The sequence below is a fragment of the Podarcis pityusensis genome, assembly GCF_964106645.2.
Source record: "Podarcis pityusensis genome assembly, chromosome: 6".
Classification (NCBI taxonomy): Eukaryota; Metazoa; Chordata; class Lepidosauria; order Squamata; family Lacertidae; genus Podarcis; species Podarcis pityusensis.
The window spans coordinates 53599651-53621399 of record NC_138030.1 but is presented as its reverse complement, the minus strand read 5'-3'; the positions used below and the strand labels follow the sequence as shown (position 1 = coordinate 53621399).

Below are 21749 nucleotides of genomic sequence, written 5' to 3'. Positions count from 1 at the left end.
CGTGATGTGGGAATGAGATCCCGGCGCTGCGAAGCCACCCAACACTCTCTTTCTCTTTTCTCCTTTTTTTTTTCTTTATCTTTTTTCTTTTTTTCTTTTTTTTTACGGTAGAGGGAGGCGGGGAGAAAGGAAAAGGGGGAGAGGGGGGAAAAATTGCATCCATCCGCCATGAATAGGCCACAAAATGGCTCCAGTCATTTTCACCAATGAAAAGCAAATGGTGAGTAAAAGAGTGAGACGATCGAGACGCGCTCGATATTGTTTTCTCGCGGGTTATTTTGTGCGTGCGTGTGTGTGTTTTTTTGGGTATCTTCGCTCCGCAGCCGGCCTGCCAATGGGCCTGGATTAGGTAGCCTTGCCTCAGACACAGAAGAGGGATGGGAGGCGGCCAGAGAAGTAATAGAAATACTTACATATATATAAATCCCCGCGCCATTCCCAGACTCTGAGGTCGCTCTCATGCGCACGTGTACATATACATATATATGCACACACACACACGCCTATATACACACTGAGGAAGGGAGGAAAGCAGGATGAAAGAAATATCAAATTATATGGATGTGTATTTTCATTTATTTCTTCGCCCGCTCGCTGCCTCGCCTTTCCACTGCAAAACCCCTGGATGTTTTCAGGTTAGCTAACGAAACGAGGCAGCTATCCGTCAGGGCAGTTGCTCTTCAGCTGCTTTTGCTATCTGGGAGTTGTTGTTGTTGTTTTAAAAACTCTCTATTTTTCTTTGTGCTGGAGCCCGTTCCCATCCAGCAAACGGCCTGCTGTGAGTCCAGAAGCAAATGTGGAATAAAGTGGAAGCGGGAGGCGGGCTGGTTGCGTGCGAACCCGGTCCCGCATTCTCTGCACGTCTGCTCTCCGGCACGCGTGTACAGAAGACTGCAGCTGGACTTTATCCCTGTTACTGTAGATAACCAGCACTAAGAAGCTCAGGCTTGGCCCGGTATTTTAAGGCGGGGGAAATGTCTACGGTGGTGGCTGCGGAAGCCAAGCCAGTCCGCAGGCGGCAAACCGAGTTAGCCGGCGGATTCAGGCGCTCAGATCCCAGGATTCAGACTCGTTTCCCGCTTCTAGTCGCCTCTCTTTCTTCCTGAGATACTTGGATTTGCAGGGATGGAAATCAATTGCGTTTTTTTGCGCATTAGACTAAAAGACTAATAAGAAGTGCGAGGTATTGATGGGAGAGGGATGGGAAGCGTCCAGGAAAGACGGCCTGTCTGAGAAGGCGCAGAATCTCTCTTAAGCGGATACCGAAGTGCGTGGCAGCCTAACAGGCCGCGAAGAGAAGGCTTGGGCGGCCTTCTGTGCGTTGTCGTCCCCTGTTTTTCGCGAGAAAGCTAAAGATTTGGGAACAGACAAGGTGGATTCTTTAAGAAAGCTCGTTTGGAGCAGTGCAATTATTATTATTTTATGATTATTATTTATTAACTTAAAACAGAACCTATTTGCAGATGGGCAATATTTCAGAGGGTGGGAATTTCGTTCTCCCAATTCAGATGCTGTCAAGATCTACCGTGTTACAGTATTCAGCTAATGCACGTGTGCATAAAAACAGCAGAAGGCTGAAAATGCAACACATTTCGAACTGTAATTTGTCGCACTCTGCTCCCTTCTTCGTCTTTTAGGAATTCCGATTCTGAATATTTCCTGTAAAACGGGTTCCTTAAAATACAATTTAAAAACTCCCCCCCTCCCCCATACCAATTTTCATTTAAAACGGTATTTCTGAATAATATAGCCCCAAAAGCCAAGCGAGGCGCTGGCCTGCTCAAATGTTTCCTTTCTTTTTCTTTTTTCGTTCGGTTTCCTGCAGCCAGCATGCTGGTGCATACAGTCCTCTAATTCCTCGTGGTACAAAGAATAAATAAAATAGACTATCATCTGCCTACTAATACAGGGAGCGTTGTGTGTTTTACAGTAGAGCAGAAAAGTGATATATTTGCATCCATCAAAATATGTACACCACAATTATGGCATCTGCGCGCTTAGGAACTGAGAGCAAAAGAATACATTGCATTTAGATGATAGAGAGATGGATAGATAGATGGATAGATAGATAGACGTTTGTGTGGGAATGTAGAAAGGTCGCCTAGGTCCAAATCGGGGGGCGGAGCCTTACCAAGCAGCTCCTCCTCCTTCCCTCTGCGTGTATTGGCTTACACGCAAAAAAAAATCCAGATCGTGTAGAAGCCTGTACTGAGGCTTTCTCCCTGTAGACGTTTCCACTCGCGCTTCCGCCCTTGATTTATTGACAGACAGATCAGGTAAACACACAAGCAGGCTGCGCGATGTCCTGATGGTGAAACCCACATCTCGCTTGAAATGTGTGATAACTTTGTAGGAGAAGACACCCACGGCCCCACAAGGCTGCTAAGCTATGCTTCAGAACAGAATGACCTTTACAAGCCCATCGGCTCAGCAGCCTCTCTGCGACTGTGGCCAGACAGAAGTATGCGTATTTAGGCTAGATTACTGCAATGCATTATACGTAGGGTTGTCTTGAAGACAGTTCAGAAACCACACCGGTGCGAAATTCCGCGGCCGCATTGCTGACGGGCGCAAGATGATCTGAGCGTATAAAGCTAATTCTGACACGACTCACTGGCTGCCAATTAGTTTCCGAGCTCAATTCGAAGTGCTGGTTTCGACCTGTAACGCTTTGTGCCACTCGGGACCCCACTACCTCAGGGAGCGCCTCTCGCCAGGTGAACCAACCCCAGCCCTGTGATCATCACGGGAGCTCTTTCTCCATGTGCCCCCTCTGAATTAGGTCTGCAGGGTGACAACACAAGAAGGGACCTTTTCAGTGGTGGCTCCCAGTTTATAGAATGCTCTCTCTCCAGGGAAATGCGCCTGATGCGATTACTGGCTGCTTTTGGGAGCCAATCACGAACGTGTCCCCGCCCCCCCACCTTTAGCCTGGAGACTTTTAGCTACTGAGGCCCTTTTCAGTAGGTCAGTTGTGTCAGAATGCTTTTAATGTATATCGGTGTTGTTGTTGTATTGAAACTTTATATTGGTTTTAGTTTTGCGATTACATTGTAAGTTGTTTTGAGTTTACAGTCTGTAAAAAAGACTAATAAGTCCAATAATAAATAAATAGTTAATGCAGCTGGATGATACTCTAGTTTACAACTCTCGTTTAATTCAATTTAAGCTTTAAATGGTGTCCTATGCCATCCTTATTATGTCTTAATCATCTTTTTGTAACTCTTTTATTTTGTCTTTTAAAAGCAGCCCGTGCATGTAAATTTTAAATAATTAAATTTGGCACTGGTAACTTATTGTTAGAATAAAAGGCAAGAGGAGAGTACCGCTCTCTTGCCTTTTGTTCAGGCATCCGGTTACCAGGGGTAGACTGCCTCCGAAATGGAAGCTCCGCAGATAACCTTTAACAGACGTCATCTTCCTCCACAAACTTGCTTCTCCTGGCCATCTCTCGATTTTGTAGCAGTGCATATGCTGACGGTGAATTCAGTATGGTGTGTGCGTGTAATCCACGTCTCTCGAATGCTTCTCTCCCCATCCCCCAAACACACACATTTTCGCGTTTCATACATTTCTTTCTGGGTACAGCGTGCGTACAACAAAACCCCAAACGCAGCTCACTCCTCCAGACCCTGCTAAGACGTGCGCCGGACTTTTTCCGCCACTTATCCGCAATTTGCTGGCCGCTCGCTTCTCCCGCAGTTCCGTTGTTGGACAGACTCAAGGCTACTGGAGATCCAGGGCTTGTGTCAGGAGCAGAGCGAACAACTACCGCAGGGATCGCGGCTTCCTTCTATGTAAGAGGAAGAGCCCCACACCTCTCCCCCACAACAATACAATGGGAAGGAAGCGTCGAAGGAAAGAAAATGATCGTTTCCTTTGCGCCCAAGAGCGAATACAAAAGGCAGGGTACAAAAACAAGCTTCTGAGTCGCGCAGGAATCTTCACCAGGCCTGAAGCTGCAATAATAATAATAATAATAATAATAATAATAATAATAATAATAATATTGTGGGTAGGGGTTTTTTTTTGCCTGCAAAAGCATACTCGATTAGAAGGAGGGGGTGGTAAGAGATAGAAGCTATCCCGTTCCTTCAGACTTTTCACATCCCAAAATGTGGTTCGGCAAATATTTAGGGGTACATAAAGCGAAATTAAATTGTCATAGAATCATAGAATTGTAGAGTTGGAAGGGACACTGAAGGTCAACTAGTCCAGCCTCTTTAAATCCAGGAATCTCAACTAGATCATACATGACAGACAGCCATCCCATCTCTGCTTAAAAACCTCCGAGGAAGGAGAGTCCACCACCTCTCGTGGGAGTCTGTTCCACTGTCGAACAGTTATTTCTGATGTTTAGTCGGAATCTTGTAGCTAGACGCCATTGGTTCGGGCCCTAGCCTTCGGAGCAGGAGAAAACAACTTTTTCCATCCTCAGTGTGACAGGCCTTTAGATATTTGAAGATGGCTATCATATCTCCTCTCAGTCTCCTTTACTAGGTTAAACATACCAGTGGTAGACGACTTCTCTCTCATTGGTGAGACTGACTTCTTTGAGACAAGACTGTTAGTGGCGTGGGGAATGGAGAGATGGGGGTGAAGCTTCCTTCCCCCCCTTCCTGCTGGACTCCTGTGGTTACTGGTAGGAAAGGCACTTCTCACATACATATGATAATTGACGCATGAACCGGAAATCGAAACCAGACTGCGAACCTTAACATTTCCTTCGAAACTAACCCCATCAAAATCAATTGTACTTATTTCAGACCGAGAATGCGTTTAGGATGTGAGCATTGATGTGAAATATTATGTTATGGCCCATTTGCACAGACACTCATTTTCCCCTGGCTTTCTAGTTAAATATACCCCCTACCCTGCCCAGATCTAAATAGCTCTCCTCGCGCTCCACTTCCTCAGTCCCATATCCGGGACGGATCCCTCCTGATCCGAGATGCTTCTTCCTCTGCTTAAGCCGTGGCAGGAGGCAGCATCCTGGGCTAGCCCCTCCCTAAATGCAAGCCCCCTCGAGGTAGGAGGAGGAGGAGAGGCGGCCTTGTGGAGGCAAGAGGCGAGGGGCTGCCGCTGCTTAACATCTGGCAGAGGCGAATTCTACCTCCTTGTACAGTATCAGAAAGTCCAATTAAAAGGAGGAAGGAGGCCGCCGGATTGGGTGGGTGCTGCTGCCGAGGCAGTTGAAAGCAGGGGAGGGGTCGTGACTGGTCAAAGATAGAGTCGTGCTATTTTGATGGCGCTTTCCTCCTTCTCCACGACGCCCCCCTCCAGCCCCCTACTCTCTCCAAAGCTGCCACCCAAAGATCTCCCTCTTCCAACCCATCCCGGCAGAGGCCGAAGGAATGGAAAGAAAAGCCCCGGTCCCAAACGGAGATTTTGACAACAAGGAAATCCTGCTGGTTTCGCGGGCGTTTGGGACATTGTTGGTGGCGTGGTCCTTCACTGGTATGGTTGGGCCGGGCTTGGGCAGGTCCGTCTGCCTACAAAGCCTTGAAATCGACTTCAGGTCCCTTGGTTTAAATCATGCTTTGCTGCCACAGCATACGAACTGATTAATTCCGAGCAGCAAAGCGACAATCGCATATATAAGCCACTTGTCATATTCGCTGCTGGGTCAGGTCTTTATTATTAATTCCCAACTTGGGTCGGTCCAGAGGTACCAGGGATCGCCAGATGCATTATATCCCTGCTGGACTACTGAAGTCTTCATGGAAGTCACTGGGGGGGGGGCGGTGGCTGGGATGATGCTCAATTTGTAACCACAAAGAGTCCTCCTGCCTTCAACGTTGCGGGGCCTAATTTTGTGCAGCTCCCTCCCAGTTGAGGCCAGACAAGTCCTTCCACCCCTGAACTTACTGAAGATTGTCGTCGTTTTTCCTGCAGGATGAATTATGATTTTATAGTTTTAACTCGCGTTCGTCTTTTTATGATAGGTTAGGTCTCCTGCACACAGAGACAACCGCAATCAAGCGTCATACCAATCGTTGAGATAAATGATAAAATACTATCGAGTTCATGGGTCTTATGGGCTGCAGCGTAAGTCTGGGGACAGTCGGGCAGGTCTGAATGCTAGATATTCTAAACGTTCTCCATGCTGTCCTTACGGGCTATAAATCCTGGGCGGGGTATAAATAATAAAATTATTATTATTATTATTATTATTATTATTATTATTAAATTAAGACCCTATGCACTAGTAGCCAAGGCGTTGGGAATCCTTCCTTATGTACTCGAGAAACTCAGTGTGGTGTTTTGACCTTTGAGGTCCAACAAGCGTAGGAGTCGGGTTAGGCCACCCGCCCTCAATGGTCTTGGGCTCCCCGCGTTCCGCTCCCCGCTTCAGCCGCTGGTCTTGCTTGCCTTTCGACGCGCCAATGTTCGGAGGAGAGCCCCGCTGGGTGGGCAGAGACAACTCCTCGGCCGATCCCCGGGGGCTGTTGTGGTTTCAGTTCGCCAGAAACCAATATAAGCCTCGGTTTTTCTATGCAGCCGAGCGAGGCGCTGACCGGATTTATGCTCCAGGCGTGAAATTAACAGCCCGCAGCTCAGCGGAGAAAGCCGGACGGGAATAATTCCGCTGCATTTAAGCGATTTAAACGAAACACCATAAAATATGGATTTCTGTAGGCCCCCTCCGCCAATCAGCCCCAATATAAATTGCGTTTCAAACGCCTCTATTTCTTCGTGCTTTGTTTTGTTCTTGCTTTAAACGGGAGCCCTGATCTACTGTTTGCTTGAACGAAACCAACCCATTCACTAGCTAACCAGGACCGCCGGTTTGAGGCTGAAATCCTGAACATATTTCACTCGGTCCTCGGGAACCAATCTCCTTGGACTCAGAGGGACTCCGGGAAAATCACCCCAGCGATGTGTTGTGTGTGTGTGTGTAGGTGGGTGGACGACGGTTCTAGGGATGTATATTCGGAAGATAGCACCCCTCATTCTCGTGGGACTTGCTTCCAATTAAGTGCATATCGGATTGCCATCTGAAAGGGCTACCTGGTCTACCAAGTATTTAAGATGAAGCTTATGCCGTAATAAATTTTAGTCTTTGAGGTGCAACAGTACTCCTTTTGGGGGCGGGGAGAGGTGTCAAGATATCAGCACGGCTACTCCTTCTGCAAGTATTATGGAGATAGTTGGAAAAACCGAGTTTGGGCTCACAGACAGCTTCCTGTTGTTTGGCGTTTCTGGATCAAACCGGAAGCCATTCCCCACCCCCGCAGCAGTCTGTGCCACCAAATAGCCTTAGAGTTCATCGCGATCCCCAGAAATCCGATGGCTGCAAAGCGATCGAGGGGGAGGGTCTCCGTTCGTTATAATAAAACTGTGTTGGCGGCGGCCAGAAGAGTTGAAACTGAGACACGTTTGGTTCTGCTGATCACAATACTATCGCCGATCGGAACATTTACTTGGAGAAAGGCCTATTGACGTAATCGGGAGAATTCGAGTTAAAATGTGTTGTGAAGCCCAAATATTCGAATTTAACTGGCTGTGTGTGTGTGCGCGCGCCCCGGTTCGGGATAATTCATCTATTTCGTGGAGCGCTTGGAGGTTAACAAATCTGGTTTCATTCTCAGAGCCTGGGCGCAGCCGACTTTGGGAAAGTGCCTTTATTTCGCGCTTTGTTGCAGCGAGGAAGGCAAGGCAAGTGTTGGCTAGACGGAACACTTAGGACGAGAGTCCTATTAGCCCCCCCCCCAAAAAAAAGTATTATTAGTTGAAGGCATCGATATGGCTATGCAAAGTTAATTTAAAAGCTGATATCAACCCCAGAGTCGTTCGCGACTGGACTTAACTGTCAGGGGTCCTTTACCTTTTTATCCGGAAAAACACCATAACAGAATACATCAGCATTGCGATTCACTCAAGAAACACCTGAGTTTTCATTTCATTTTAATTTTGGATCGGTAGAATAAATAAAAAAAGGAGATGGGAACCCAGTTACAGCGCTGTTTTTTAAGAGGTTATTACAGACAGGTGAATTCCTTCCTTCCTTCCTTCCTTCCTTCCTTCCTTCCTTCCTTTTCACTCTTCCATTATGATATGATTTCTTATTACACCCCCCCCCCAATTATCCCTGACATTAATGTGGAATGAAAAAGTTTCTCTTCCGCGCAGGCTGCTTCAGCGAATGGTGGCGATTTTCTTTTTATTTCAGCAACAAAGATGCTTTGCTGGCTTCCCTTCGTCTCCGTCTCCTTCTCCCCACTGCACAACTCCTCCTCTTTTGGTTGACACTGTCACTCTGCCACCGTCCTCCTCTTCCACCAAATGGTAGATATCTGATCCTCCGGCCGCTCTCCCCACCCACCTCATATCTGTTAGAATGACTTCCCCGAGGCCACCCTCACTCTCTTAGGAAACGCACCCGCGTAAGACCTATGCGCTGTATGCGCGCCCGATTGCCACGAAGTCCGAAGGGTGCGTGTGTGGAATTAAAAACCAAAAACGAGATATGGGCAGGGCGGGCAAAGAGTTTTCCGCAAGAGGATGGAGGGCAGGTTGAAGAGAAAATCCTTTCGCTTTCCTGGGGCGCAGGGAAGTCTCAGAGCCGGAGGTTGGGGGAAGGGACCCCCTTTGCTCTGCCCTCTTCTCCCGTCTTAGATTCGCGTGGGTGTCCCCGCCCGAGCTTGCCCGGCCACCGGGCCACACAAGGGCCGCGCGCTCTACGCGGCGCGCCATGCTAGCCGCACAACTGTCCTCCGCGGCTGCTGAGCGGCCCTGAGCCGGTGCCCAACCCCTCTGGGCGCCCGCTGCGCTGCCAATGACAAGCGGGCGACGTCGCGGGCGGGGAAGGCGTCGCTTTCTTTCCCGATCCTTCCTCCTCCCAGTCTTCCAGCCCTTTTTTGGGGTTGGAAGCTCGTCTCGTTCGCCCTTCTCCTTTCTTCACCCTGAGCGCAATTTTCCTCCCTCGTCTCCCTCCCCGTTTCATCTTCCTTCCTTCCTTCCTTCCTTCCTTCCTTCCTTCCTTCCTTCCTTCCTTCCTTCCTTCCTTCCTCTTCCTCTTCCTCCACTTTCCCTTTCTCCTCCTTTCCCTCCCCTCCCCCGCCCCCCCGCGCGCCCCTCCCTCCCTCACGGCTCTCCTCTCCCTCTTTCTCCCCAGGATGCTGATGGAGAGGCCCCCCAGTGACCCGCCGCGGGATGCCGCGCACGGAGCCGGAGCCGCAGCGGAGGGCGTCGGCGAGCCGGACTTGGGCTTGGGCTCGGGCAGCCACAGCGTCGGCGGCGTTGGCGATCGGAGGCGCGGGGGGATGGCCCTCCCGGGGGAGCCGGCGCTGCTCAATGGGGTTGCCAAGGAGACAGGCCGGCCGCCCCCCTCCCCCGGCCCGGCGCCCCCCGCCGCGCCGGTGCCCGTGATCGAGCTGGTGCGCGCCGGGCGCCCTATAAAAGCCGCGGACGCGCCGAGCGGCGCCAGGCAGAGCCAGCGCGAGCGAGACGGAGGCAGCAGCACCAACAGCAGCAGCACCAACAGCCGAGCGCAGCGCGCCGAGCCGGCCAGCGCCCTTGCCCTCGCCCTCGCCACCGCCGCGGGGACAGGCACGGGCACGCCCCCCGCCAGCGCCAGCCTCAGCAGCAGCAGCAGCAGCAACGCCAGCAGCGACGCCCGCATGGTGCAGCTCAGCCCCACGGCAGCCCCCGCGCTCCCGCTCCAGCCACCTGCGCGAGCCATGCTCTACGGCCTCGGCCCCCCGCTCAGCACCGCCAGCAGGTCCGCCGCAGCGTCGGGGGAGGGAGGGGGGGAGGAAGGGACTTTTCTGCCTGGGCCATCCGTTCTCGGCTTGGTTTGCTTAGGGTCGCCTTTGTCATATGCCACCATTGTCGAGGATGTCCTCCGGTTTCACAGAATCACAGAATTGTGGAATTGGAAGGGAGCACGAGGGCCCTGCAGTGGAGGAATATTTTGCCCAGCGTAGGCTTCGAACCCACGACCTTCAGTTTAAGAGTCTCATGCTCTGGTTTGGGGGCTTTGCCATGCCCCCACGCTTCCTCTCTCTCCTTCATTTTTCTTTTACAAACCAACATCTGTTTCTTTCCCCGCTCTTTTTTTGTGTGTGTGTCCTCTCGCCTTCTTATGCCCTCTGAGTGCCAAACCTGAGCTGTGTCTGCCTTTCCCTTTTGTCCGCTTGCCATAGAGAGAATTGATTTTTTGCCTTACTGTACTTGCTACGAAATTAATAGCCGCCACCTTCGTCTATAGGAGCCAGAAGGAAACAGATTCTCTCTGGTGGATCGCCTGTTCTCTATTGACAATCAAATTCAGTGGCCCCTCTGTATACGTCATTTTCTAAACCACAATTATGCATCATTTTTAAAACAATAATGATGAAGGAACCCGTTGACTGCCAGGTCTTTTTTTTTTTTTTAATGCCATTTGTTAAGTGTACGGGCTAGAACTGTAAAAAAGGCTGTGCCGTGAAATGCCATTGAACTAACTAGCATTACTAACCAGCAGACGTTGATAGCCTTAAAGTAACAAAGGTAATGCTAGCGCTCTGGATCCCTCTCCCACCCTCCCTCGCCGAGAAATTGTCTATAGTGGAATAGATCAAAAACAGAGAGAAAACATTTCCTCCCAGGGATTATTCTGAGTGTTTAATCAATGTGTTGCCTCCATTAGTTAGGAAATTGTTGAGGTTCCTTTTCACTGCCTGCAGAAATGCAATGCAGTTTAATCGCAATTCATATGTATATTAAAAAGCTCTGTCATGCCGGGGCCAAGCCTTCTTTGAGGTTAGTAGATGCTTCCACAAAGATTTCCCCCCCTTGTTACACAAATCCTTTAACCCTGGTAAGCATCCCTTGGGCTTAAAAAAAGGTGCTGCAAAGTATACCTTAATTCTTCCATTAGAAGCACTCTGAAAGTGCTTCAGGCCAGTGTGTAATACATCTGAATCCTAAGAGCATCTTATTTAGAAGGTGAATGGGTTTCAGGGGAACTTACATCCAAATAAATGTGCTTAGAATTGCAGCTCAAGGTTTCTCGGTGTGTGTGATGAGCATCTGTAATATGTGCATATATGTGTGATGTTATGAATGCTCATCACACAATGCCCCCCTTCCCACACTCACACTCTCTCTGCATATGCTCAGCTGAATGGGAGTACATTCAAAGACTGCCCAGTGTCCTTAGCAGAGATCTGCCTTGCAGTACTGTACTCTCTCTCCTCATTTTCTCCTGTGTTCTGCCTCTTGCTTTGCAGTGGTTTCTTTGGAGAGCCAGATAACTTCTCAATGTACAGCAACAACCGAGTAAAAAGAAGACCGTCCCCCTATGAAGTGGAGCTCTCTGATGGTGAGGAAGCTTTTTAAATCTGAGAGTCTCAAGAACTGTGATCTGCTAGTTAATTTCCTGTTATTTTTGTGCTGGCGGGGGGACGGGGGACGGACAGATTATGATCTACAGGTGGAACTTGCAACAAAACGTTGTAGTAGCAGTCCTTCTGCTCAGCGTTCCAGCCAGCCACACCTCCTGTCATGCTTCCTTTACTCCACAGCATTCCATAGCCATTCAGCATGCTGAGTTCTGCTTGGGCTGTTGTCCTGCTTTCAGGTTTTCCTCCCCTCTCCAAATGATTTTTGTACCTAGCAAACATTGAGGTTCCCCCAAGCCTGCTATCACTTCCCTCTTGTGTGTGGATGGTGCGTCATTTTGGCGACTTAAGGATCTGCATTTGGTGAATATATGATGCCTAAGTACATAAATCAGAGGTAATTAACATAGTTGTCGGACTCCAACTCCCATCAGCCCCAGCCAGCATGACTAATGGCCGGAGATGATGGGAGCTATAGTCCTACAGCACCTGGAAGGCACCGTGTTGGCTTCATAGTGGTGATGATGATGGTGACAATAGCAATAATGTGAAAATGTTGGGATGAAACCAATTGGGTGGTATTCATTAAAGTTTTACTCAGAGCAGATCCATTGAAATGAATAGGCATGACTAAGTTAGGTCCATTAAGTTCTGTGGTTCTTCTACTCTGAGTAAAGCTTAGTTGATGACCACCCTAGGAGGGAGAAGACAATATTTGCCTACTATATTGCCCTGGTCCTGTAGTTATTCATGTATTTAGGCAATATGCACTAAGCAAAACCAGTTTTTGGAAATCAAAGGAGCGTAGCCATCAGTGTTGGATGGGGTTTGAGGGGGTGAGGCCTTTGGACCTTCAGCTGGGTCATGTGTCCAGATGTTCTGGAGCTTTCAGGGCTGGACTTGGGTGCAGAAGCCCAGGGCCTCAATCAGCAGAACAAGAAGGAGGGTCCTCTAAAGCAGCAGGACTGGCTGACCACATTTTGAAGCAATACACAATATTGTAGCTGAGAAAAATGCAAATTCCATGGGATTGAAAATAAAGCTGCCAATATCGTGATGCTGTTATAGGAACCTATTGTGTCCAGTTCTGGCCACCTTACCTCAAAATGGATATTATGCAGCTGGAAAAAGAATAACTAAAGGACAGCCAAAACGATCACAGGACAGGAGGAAAGGTTACAACACATGAGCCTTTCTTTGTTTAAAAAAACAAAAAGAGATGAGTAAGACAGGTGGCAGGATAGAGGTGTGTAAGGTGTGGAGAAAGTGGAGAGAGAGAAGTCACGCTCCCTCTCTCTTCATCCCCTGAAACTGAATGTTGGAAGGTTCAGGGCAGACAAAACAATGTACTTGATAGGGCCTCATTGAACTGTTGCATTTGCTTCCACAAGAGGCATCGATGGGCACCAACATGGATGGCTTCAAAACAGGATTAGACAAATTCATGAAGGAGAGGGCTTATCAGTGGCTACTACTGATGCCTATGCTCTACCTCCACTATCAGAGAAGGCATATGCCTCTGAGCACCAGTTGCTGGAAACTATGAATGTATATATACTGGCCTTGAAGTTCATGGAATAATTTAAAAGCTGCCTATGAGCAAAAGGTTGATTTTAGGCTTCTTTACACCTGAACCATGTGAAGCATCAGTGTATAATTGACTGGTGAGATGTTCCTTCTTGGCTTATATATACTGAGGACATGAACTTAAGCCCCAGAAGTACTACTAGCCTGTCTGGACTGTGTATAAACTGGGCATGTATTCTTGTAACCACCAAGCTGAACACAGCCCAATCAGTCATGTCCAGATTCTCAACAGCCCTTTCGTAGCCTTAGGTAGGCAGCAATATGACAAAGAGGGTTTGCCTTAGTGGGGCACAACTTGTGCAGGTCGAGAATCAAAGAAGCCAAAGTGAGGGTGCAGAACAGGTTTTATTGATGTGGGATAATGACATGAAGTAGAAACTTTGTTAAAAACCCCTGGAACTAATTCCATGAATGGGACACATGCTGTCACCCACACCTCATTTGCTCAAGAACTGCTATGGAGAAATTGGGTTATTGTGACCATGGCAGCCTGATAATCCCAGGGTAATTAACTGGCAAAATGCCATTTGGAGGTCAGAACTCCTTCCCAGTGAGAGGTCGCTACTTACAGAACATGGTGAGGATTTGTAATGTATTTCAAAGCAATAGAAATATCCAGTGGTCATGATCTTGCCGCTTATTCAATCATTTATGTTTAAATTAGGGATCAAACAAAACTAAAAAAAAAATCACTGAAAAGATTGAAATATATCTCCCACCCTTTTAATATTATATTTTAAATATCAGGTTTGACATTTCCTCCATCCATATTGGCAAGGTGGTTGCTTGCTTGCTAGCTATGCTGCTTTACATATGCTTAGTAATCCTCAATATTCACATTAACAGTCGTGCTGGCTCTATTAATGAGCCCATTTTTATATTTCATCCAACATTTGACTTTGTCTGTTGCTAACTCAGTTGTTCACCTATTGATATTTCCACAATTTATAAAAGGACTGGATATAATTTGGATGCCTCATTGAAAAGACACAGGGACAAGCTATTTGAAATGACAATGCAGCTGGACTAATCTTAAATTGAGGATTTCCTCAATTTAAGATTAGTCTTGCATCACCATCTTCAGTAGCTTTGCGAGGATCCTCTGTCTTTTAAATGAGAGTTATCTTGTGGCAGTGAGGGACTTAGCTTCTGCCAGTGTGTTCATTTTAGACCAAACCAACAATTTACATGGAACTGCTGCCACACTGGTTCTAGAGCAGTCCTCATTGAGGCAAACATGTAAAGTGGGGACATGCAGAGGCATAGCCCATCTAACTTAGTATTGACAAGTACACAGATTGGCAGCATCTCTCCAGGGTTTCAGATAGGGGTCTCCTCCAGCTCTTCCTAGGGATTGAACCTGAGACCTTCTGCATGCGAAGCAGATGCTTTGCCACTAAGCCACAACCCTGGGTTGGGAGGCTGCTGGAAAAGCAGTACAATGAATCCACACGCCAGGGCTATTCAATTATTTTTACAGGCGTTTTCAAAAACTGGGATTAATTTTGTGATGGATTAACTCTGTGGGGTATTTCTGTGGTTCTGTCACCTGAACAAGCTAAGAAAAGAAAGCAGAAAATGATCAACCCCAATGAGCCCTAAGCCTACAGAAGCCCAAACCAACAATGATCCTAATATATTTGATTCAATCCATTCTAAATGCAGTTTTGCATTATGTCAAGGGTGGCCTGTGGGCTGCTTTGACCTCTGGGGACCTCTCCATGTGCCTCGTGCCAGTGACCAAAAAAGTGTGTGGGGTGATCAAGAGGTTGCCCTACATTCACACCCACTGTCTCCAGGACACATACACACACACCGCTGAGGTTGGGTGGGATTTGAAACCATGACCCTAGATAGCAATCTCAGGACAATTTTCCACGACTGAACACAATTTTCCCTGTACCCTCCTTCTTTTCACCCCTCTACAGCAGAAACCTATGGCGGGTACTCCTCCATGCGACAGCAGAGTCCCAATGCTGGTGAGGACATCATCATTATTTTTTGTTCCATTGCTGCCGCCAAATTCTCAGGGGCCATAGGGAAGAACTTGAGGGAGGGGAGCTGGGCTTTTGGTGAACTACCCCTGCTTTTCGTCCTCAAAGGCAAGACTTGGGAAGTATTTTTAGTCTAAAAGATGTGCACCAATCAACTGGCAAAACGCCAACTTGTTCAGGGAAACTAAGGTAGAACTTTGTGATCTCTGTGATGCGGTAGATTGGATGTGGTACACTGATGGGACCAGGACTAAAAAGTTGGATTTGTATCTGTGGGATGAGAGTTCATATTCCATCTTATTTATGAACTGAGATTACTTCAAATGTGCCTGCAACACATGACTTTCTCCAAGGCCAGGTAAGATGGTTGGGGTTCCTGGAGCAGTTCCCCAAACAGAGACCCTCTTTCACCCCAAAATAAATGCATGAAATCAAGTCCACAGGATAAGGCTTCTGGTATATTAAAGAAGGTGGGGAATCTTTTTGGCTCAGTGGGCCAGATCACTATCTATCTGCAACCCAATGGATCAACTTTGACAGTTGGGTGTGGCTTGTTGGGAATAGCTTTGCAGACCAAACTGGGACCCTTGCTGGCCCTAGTTAAGTCTGTGGGCCAGAGATTCTCTACTGTTGCTGCAGTAGGTTGATCTGAAGTATAAGGTCTGGGGGATAGAGAGTTGCCTTCTCACAACTTTTTCACAGCTACCAAGTTTGTGATCCAATGAAAAAAGCTCAATGCCACCAATGCCCCCGTAACTTAAGAAAAATGTCTCCACAGTCAAAGAGTTTTTAGGGCTTAGTGCTTAGTTCAGCCATCAAAACTCACGATATAAAATTTAGATTGGCAGATCAATTTGGATAATGCTAGATTTTTATTTCTATTTTTTTAAAAAGAAGTTTGGCTCATGGGTTGTGAAAAATATCCTCTCAGTTTGAGCGCTTCAGTGGAAGTAGATGTAATATTTGTTTTCTCAGTCATGACATGTTCTTAAGATAAGCCCTCAATATTTTTAAGCCATGCATAAATGGATCTGGAACAGGGCCAGTTTCTAGTTTTACTGCCACTCTTCTTGTCATGAAAACTGTTAGGCAGGTGGAGCTCCTTCTGTTGAACTTCCTGCAAGGAGGGATTTATAATCTGTATATGCACAAGGGCACAAGGATCTCAAATACAGGGTCGCCATATTCCCAAAAGTTAAAATCCGGAAAAGTTGTTGACCTTTGGGGAGCATCTTCCAAAAAAATAAGTGTTTTTTAAAGCATTTTTTAAAAAAAATATTGCTCTAGTTGCCATACATCTGGATTCCCCCCGACATTTGGGCAATTCTGTGAAAATCCACCCAGACGCCATTTTGGCAGTCCAATTCCTGGACATATGGCAGCCCTACTCAAATAGGCACCTCCTGGAATACCAGTCCTAAATAAATCCTTGACACATGTCTGCTTTTCTCAGCAATTGCCCATCTCTACTCTGAATAAAGAGACAAACTATGTAATTTTGTATGCAGAGATGGATGCACTGGGCTATTTCTTCCTTGCAACATATACATCAGGAAGCCAGTCCTTGCAGACTCACCCAGGCATATGTACAGGGTGGTGCTGCTGGGGGAGAAGACAGCCACTCTAGGTTTCAAAATAATTGTATATTAAGTGTGGATTGTCAGGAGGGAATTGGCTCTTGGTGTGACTAAAAGCAGAGTGTCTGTGAGCATGTGAAGAATTGTTTTTCTTAAGCATTAATTCATCTCAGTCCAGGCTTGGTGTCAGCACCAGGCCACTGCCGAGGCCCCAGTACTGAATCAGAGGTCACTGACAGTGACGTCTGCCCTGAATTTGGCATTTTAAAATTTCCCACAATGCTGCCAATATAGCCTGACAACCACCATTTTGTGATTCCTTTAGTGGCCCATGACAATGTTCTGTCAGGGGCACTGTGTGAAATTTAAAATGGAGCCTCCTAGCGGGATGTCATTGCCACCACGTAAGTCTGCAGTGCCCACGAATGTAGAAGACCCGCCAGAGGGCAATTTGCTCCTTGAGTCCTAGAGTTGACCCTGTCTCTGTCAATTCCATTCACCTGGCTTCTGGATCAGAGGACAGGGGATCCATCAATAAGTTTTTTTGCCTTAGTGCTTATCCCTTTGCAAACTGAGAACCAAAGCCAGCTTTGAGCAACAGCTTCCTCCGCTTAATACCTATCGATTCAGATTTCCCTATTGCAACAGTTGACCTCATTACATCTCCAGCCCCCTGACTTGAAGAGACCCTTGATACCTGACTGCCCACTCAGTCCAGTTACCCTTCACCACTGCCACCAGTGCTGCTGATTTAAAAAATGCCAAATTCATGCTGAAGTAAATAATAATAATAATAATAATAATAATAATAATAATAATAATTTATTATTTGTACCCCTCCCATCTGGCTGGGTTTCCCCAGCCACTGGGCGGCTTCCACAGAGACCAAAAATACACTAAAATGTCACACATTAAAAACTTCCCTGAACAGGGCTGCCTTAAGATGTCTTCTGAATGTCAGGTAGTTGTTTATCTCTTTGACATCTGAAGGGAGGGCGTTCCACAATGCCTAGTAAGTCAAGTATGTGCAATCTCCTTCAACTGCACAGTGCATAATTCATGCAGAATATAAGGGTAAACATTGCTTATGGAAAAGACAGGGGAATGACACTTGCTACTGCCTTCTGCTGTAACATGTGGTGATTCTTGCTCTTATGCACAGGGTTTTCCTGGTCACCTGGGTTGGCATCGGGAAGGAAATTCCCCCCGCGGCACATTGGCAGACACCGGGGCTTTTTCGCCTTCCTCTGGAGCATTGAGCAGGATCATCTGTTAGGATCAGGTGGGCGTATCCCACACGATCAATTTCCTGCTTCGATTGTTGGGTGGACTAACCTGTGGGGAACTGCTGGGTCCTAGGCCCCTTTCCCTTGGGAGGTGACTGCCAACGGGCATTGAATTCTGCTAAAATTGAGTATGTGCAAATTGCTGGAAATGGGTTGTGAATTACAGTTATTGGGCTGTATCCGTGGCGGTTTTGCACTAGTGGAAATCATTTCTGTTTGCCCAACATGATTTTTACTGATCTCCAGGAGAAGCTAGTCTGTTTGGAGGAATGGAGCAATGCCCCATCAGCCCAAGTCGAAGTTCCCACCTGCCTGCCATCTTTTGTATAGTGAGTCCAGAGAGGGGCAGTGTTGGTTGTCAGCTTCCTCCTCATTACTCTCAGGTGGAATCTACACACATATTTAAAAAAAAATAAATGCTGCGAAAATGCTTTTAAAAAAATGTTTTGAAAAATACATTGAATTTGGCATAGCTCACTTTCGCCCTCTAGTGTCACATTTGTATATTGCACTTCACAACACATTTAAAATGTTTTATTTGCATCTGTATCACTGAGTCCTCAGTGTCATCATTATGGAACTCAGTAATGAGGAGGATGGGGCAAAACTAGAATTAGTTGGCTCTGCCTAGGCATGGTTCCACCTACTGTGCGCCACTCTGACTTCTGCCATACCAGTCTCAATGGGCACCTCAACTAATCTCTCCTACCCACTGCAACCCATGTGTCCCCTGAAAAGTTGTTTCTGATGGTTAGGAGACCCTCCTGATCAGTATGGAATATGAACCAGAGGGTTGCAGTAGATGGAGGTCTTTTGTGTACGTGTGACAAAAATTAGGGGCCCTGCCTTGCACAAGCAGAAGCTTTTTTTCACTGGAACAAAGCCAACTTGGGATGCATTCTGTACCAAGCAGTTGAAGTTCTCTCTCTCTCTCTCTCTCTTGGCCCCCTCCTCAACACTGGGCCTCAGTTATAAGAGTATTTGGTGGATCTTAAGGACCCCAATACACATAGCATGTGTCATATCATGAACACCAGACTATCCAACTGGGTGTTATGAGTTTTTGTAAGATGAAACAATTCACAGTCTGCATAATATTTGTTTGTTTGATTGATTTATATCCCATCTTTCCCTCAAGGAACTCAAGGTGGCATATATGCTTTCCCGCCTCCCCATCATATCCTCACAACTACCCTGTGAGGTAGCTTAGGCTAAGAGACAGTAACTGACCCAATATTGAAAAGTGTCAATTTAGCACCCACCACCACCAATATGCTATAGATATAGATGATATAGATAGATAGATAGATAGATAGATAGATAGATAGATGATAGATAGATAGATGATAGATAGATGATGATAGATAGATAGATAGATAGATAGATAGATAGATAGATAGATAGAGATAGTGTCTCCCTGAAGTGCTATATGTATATTCCTTTCTGATAAGGATTCTCTGATTAGTAGCTAGCCAAGTTGCACTGTGGGATGAGACCTCAGGTTATGTTGCTGCAGAAGAGATTGGGTTGAAATACGAACTGATTATAGTTTGTGTCACACCTTATGAGAAGAAAGAATTGGGCACCTGTCTAATTTCTGTCTCCCTTTCCAGTGATGAAAAGTGTACCTGCCAGCTCTGCTAAGATATCTACAGATTGTACTGTAGGAATGAAGGAGAAATCCAGTTTTTATGCAACCGTATCTAATTCACACTTCTGAAAAAATACACAAACTGAAACATTTGCATACAAACAAAATTTGCATACAGAGAAGTGTATTTTAGGGGACATTTACACTAAAATGCTGAGTAATTTTTGTGAGGTTTTTTAATTCAAAAAATTGCAAACTGATGCAGAAATATGGTGAACTGAATTCAAGATGGGAAAAATGAGAGATTCACCCATCCCTACTTGAAAGCCACACTTTAATAAGTTGTTTCGATGTGTTCATGTTACTGTTTCCCCATGAATTCTGTCACTGCTAAACTTGCATTTCTTTTTATTTTTAGGTCCTCACACAAAGGTGGTCCGTCGAATATTCACAAATAGCCGGGAGAGGTGGAGGCAGCAGAATGTCAATGGAGCTTTTGCTGAGCTCCGCAAGCTCATCCCAACTCACCCGCCTGACAAAAAGCTGAGCAAGAACGAAATCTTACGCCTGGCTATGAAATACATCAATTTCTTGGCCAAGCTGCTCAATGACCAGGAAGAAGAAGGAAACCAAAGGGGTAAAGTCAGCAAAGAGAGTGGCCTGGTGCAAGAGGACCTTCTTCAGGACATGTTGTCTCCAAACTCAAGCTGTGGAAGCTCATTAGATGGAGCAGGAAGCCCAGACAGTTTCACAGAAGAACACGAACCATTAGACCCCAAGCAGCACACAAGAGCTCTCCACCATTCTATTCTTCCCATTGAAAACAGTGCACAGCGATGATGAACCTGCAAAGAGGCACAGGCAGGCCCTTGAATACATGGTATCTGGAATTTATGCATGTCCTTCACCCCCCTCCTCTTGAAAAGAAAATGGGTACTTCCCAAGTTTTCCTGTTGGCTTGAACAAGAGAGCTGCATAACAAAACACAGATGGATCAAGTGCATCTTCACTGACAGAGCATTGATGGCCTGGGAGGATTGTCTTGTTAACTCTGTGTTTTTGAAAGAGTTTAACACTCAAAGGTGGAAATATGCAGCCATCTCATCTTGTATTCATACAAGGTTTAAAAGGGATTGGCCTGACACTCTGTCCTTCTGCAGAGTTATCACTGCTTCAGTATTGTGTTGCCCCTCGTCCCCTGTCATCTGTTCCAAGCATCTTCCATAACATTGTGCGTCCGTGGGGCCATGAAAGCCCTTAAAAACCATCCCTGCAGTGTGGTTTTTCTCCAGCTCACTTTGAGAAAATGTATGCAACTTGTCTGCCTTCACTCAAGAGCTCTGCCTTTCTTATGAAAGAAAGGAAATAATCCTTTGCGAAGGAACAGCTGACTTTGTGTTGTGGGTTTCTCTGATTTTTTTAACAAATTAAATCTAGCTCAGTTTTGGGTTGTTTGAGGTCTTGTATTTATGATGGTGGAATTTTTTTTGTTTAATTCCAACCTGCAGTATCTGTTGAACTAAAAAGGTACATCAGTGAGGGTTTGTTTCCCAACTTCTGACATTTCATCACAATGATGATTTCTTCTAACCTGGGTGAGCAGCAGCATTTCCTTGGAGTTCTTATCTTGGGGTTTCCTGGTTTTATTTTTCCTGAAACAAGCGTGATGAGAAATTGTGTATGTATGTAAATATATATTTATATACAAAACTGATATAAACAGTGTTTCAGTAATGCACTTTGACTTGTTTGGATTTACTTACGTAAAAGTCAGGGGTCACATGAGCCACTAGGAGCTTCTCCTGCACAAGATCTGTGTAAATGAATGGGAGTTGCACAAAAGCATATCCACAAACCATATTTGTGGTTGATGCTGTTGGTCATCAGAATCAGGTTCTTGCTGGGAATGGCAAATGGCCAACTGTGCTGTGTGCCAGACATGCTAAGGGTGCCTCCAGATGGAGTATTCACCCTGACTTGCTTGTGGAGAGGCTAGACAGCGTATCAGTGCATTCCCCCTATCACAGGTGGGTAGCTGTGTTGGTCTGCCAGAGTTGAAACAAAATAAAAAAATTCCTTCCAGTAGCACCTTAGAGACCAACTAAGTTTGTTATTGGTATGAGCTTTCACGTGCACGCACACTTTTTCAGATACCTATGCATGCATGCGAAAGCTCATACCAATAACAAACTTAGTTGGTCTCTAAGGTGCTACTGGAAGGAATTTTTTTATTTTGTTCCCCCTCTCACTTATTGCAAAAAGTCCAATATTTGGGGGTTTGTTGCACAAGACCTCCCAAGCAACTATAGTTGTGCAGCCCAGCCTGCATTTATCAGTATGTGATTGAATCAAACCCCAATCTGGAAGTGCCCTAGGAGACTTTGCAG

At 46.4% G+C, this 21749-nt stretch overlaps 1 protein-coding gene and 1 long non-coding RNA gene across 5 annotated transcripts; one reads left to right on the top strand and one right to left on the bottom strand.

Annotated features, from left to right (window-relative positions):
- The first annotated feature begins 118 nt into the window (after nt 1–118).
- TAL1 (TAL bHLH transcription factor 1, erythroid differentiation factor) lies at nt 119–21100 on the top strand. Of its 4 annotated transcripts, none has more exons than XM_081009518.1 (5): nt 119–220; nt 9119–9724; nt 11217–11308; nt 14846–14893; nt 19781–21100. In XM_081009518.1, exons 1-5 carry the CDS (start codon nt 207–209, stop codon nt 20200–20202), a joined length of 1182 nt encoding a protein of 393 aa, XP_080865644.1. In that variant the 5' UTR covers nt 119–206; the 3' UTR covers nt 20203–21100. The 4 variants fall into 4 exon arrangements, with proteins under 4 accessions (XP_080865644.1, XP_080865643.1, XP_080865646.1 ...); XM_081009517.1 differs by having other exon boundaries at nt 14843–14893; XM_081009519.1 differs by lacking the exon at nt 119–220 and adding an exon at nt 8356–8625 and having other exon boundaries at nt 14843–14893.
- Nucleotides 3264–4614, bottom strand: LOC308479191. Its single transcript, XR_013987542.1, has 2 exons — nt 4512–4614; nt 3264–3959 (listed from the first exon to the last, which is right to left on the bottom strand). It is a non-coding gene; the product is annotated as an uncharacterized lncRNA (long non-coding RNA).
- Nucleotides 21101–21749: the final 649 nt, after the last annotated feature.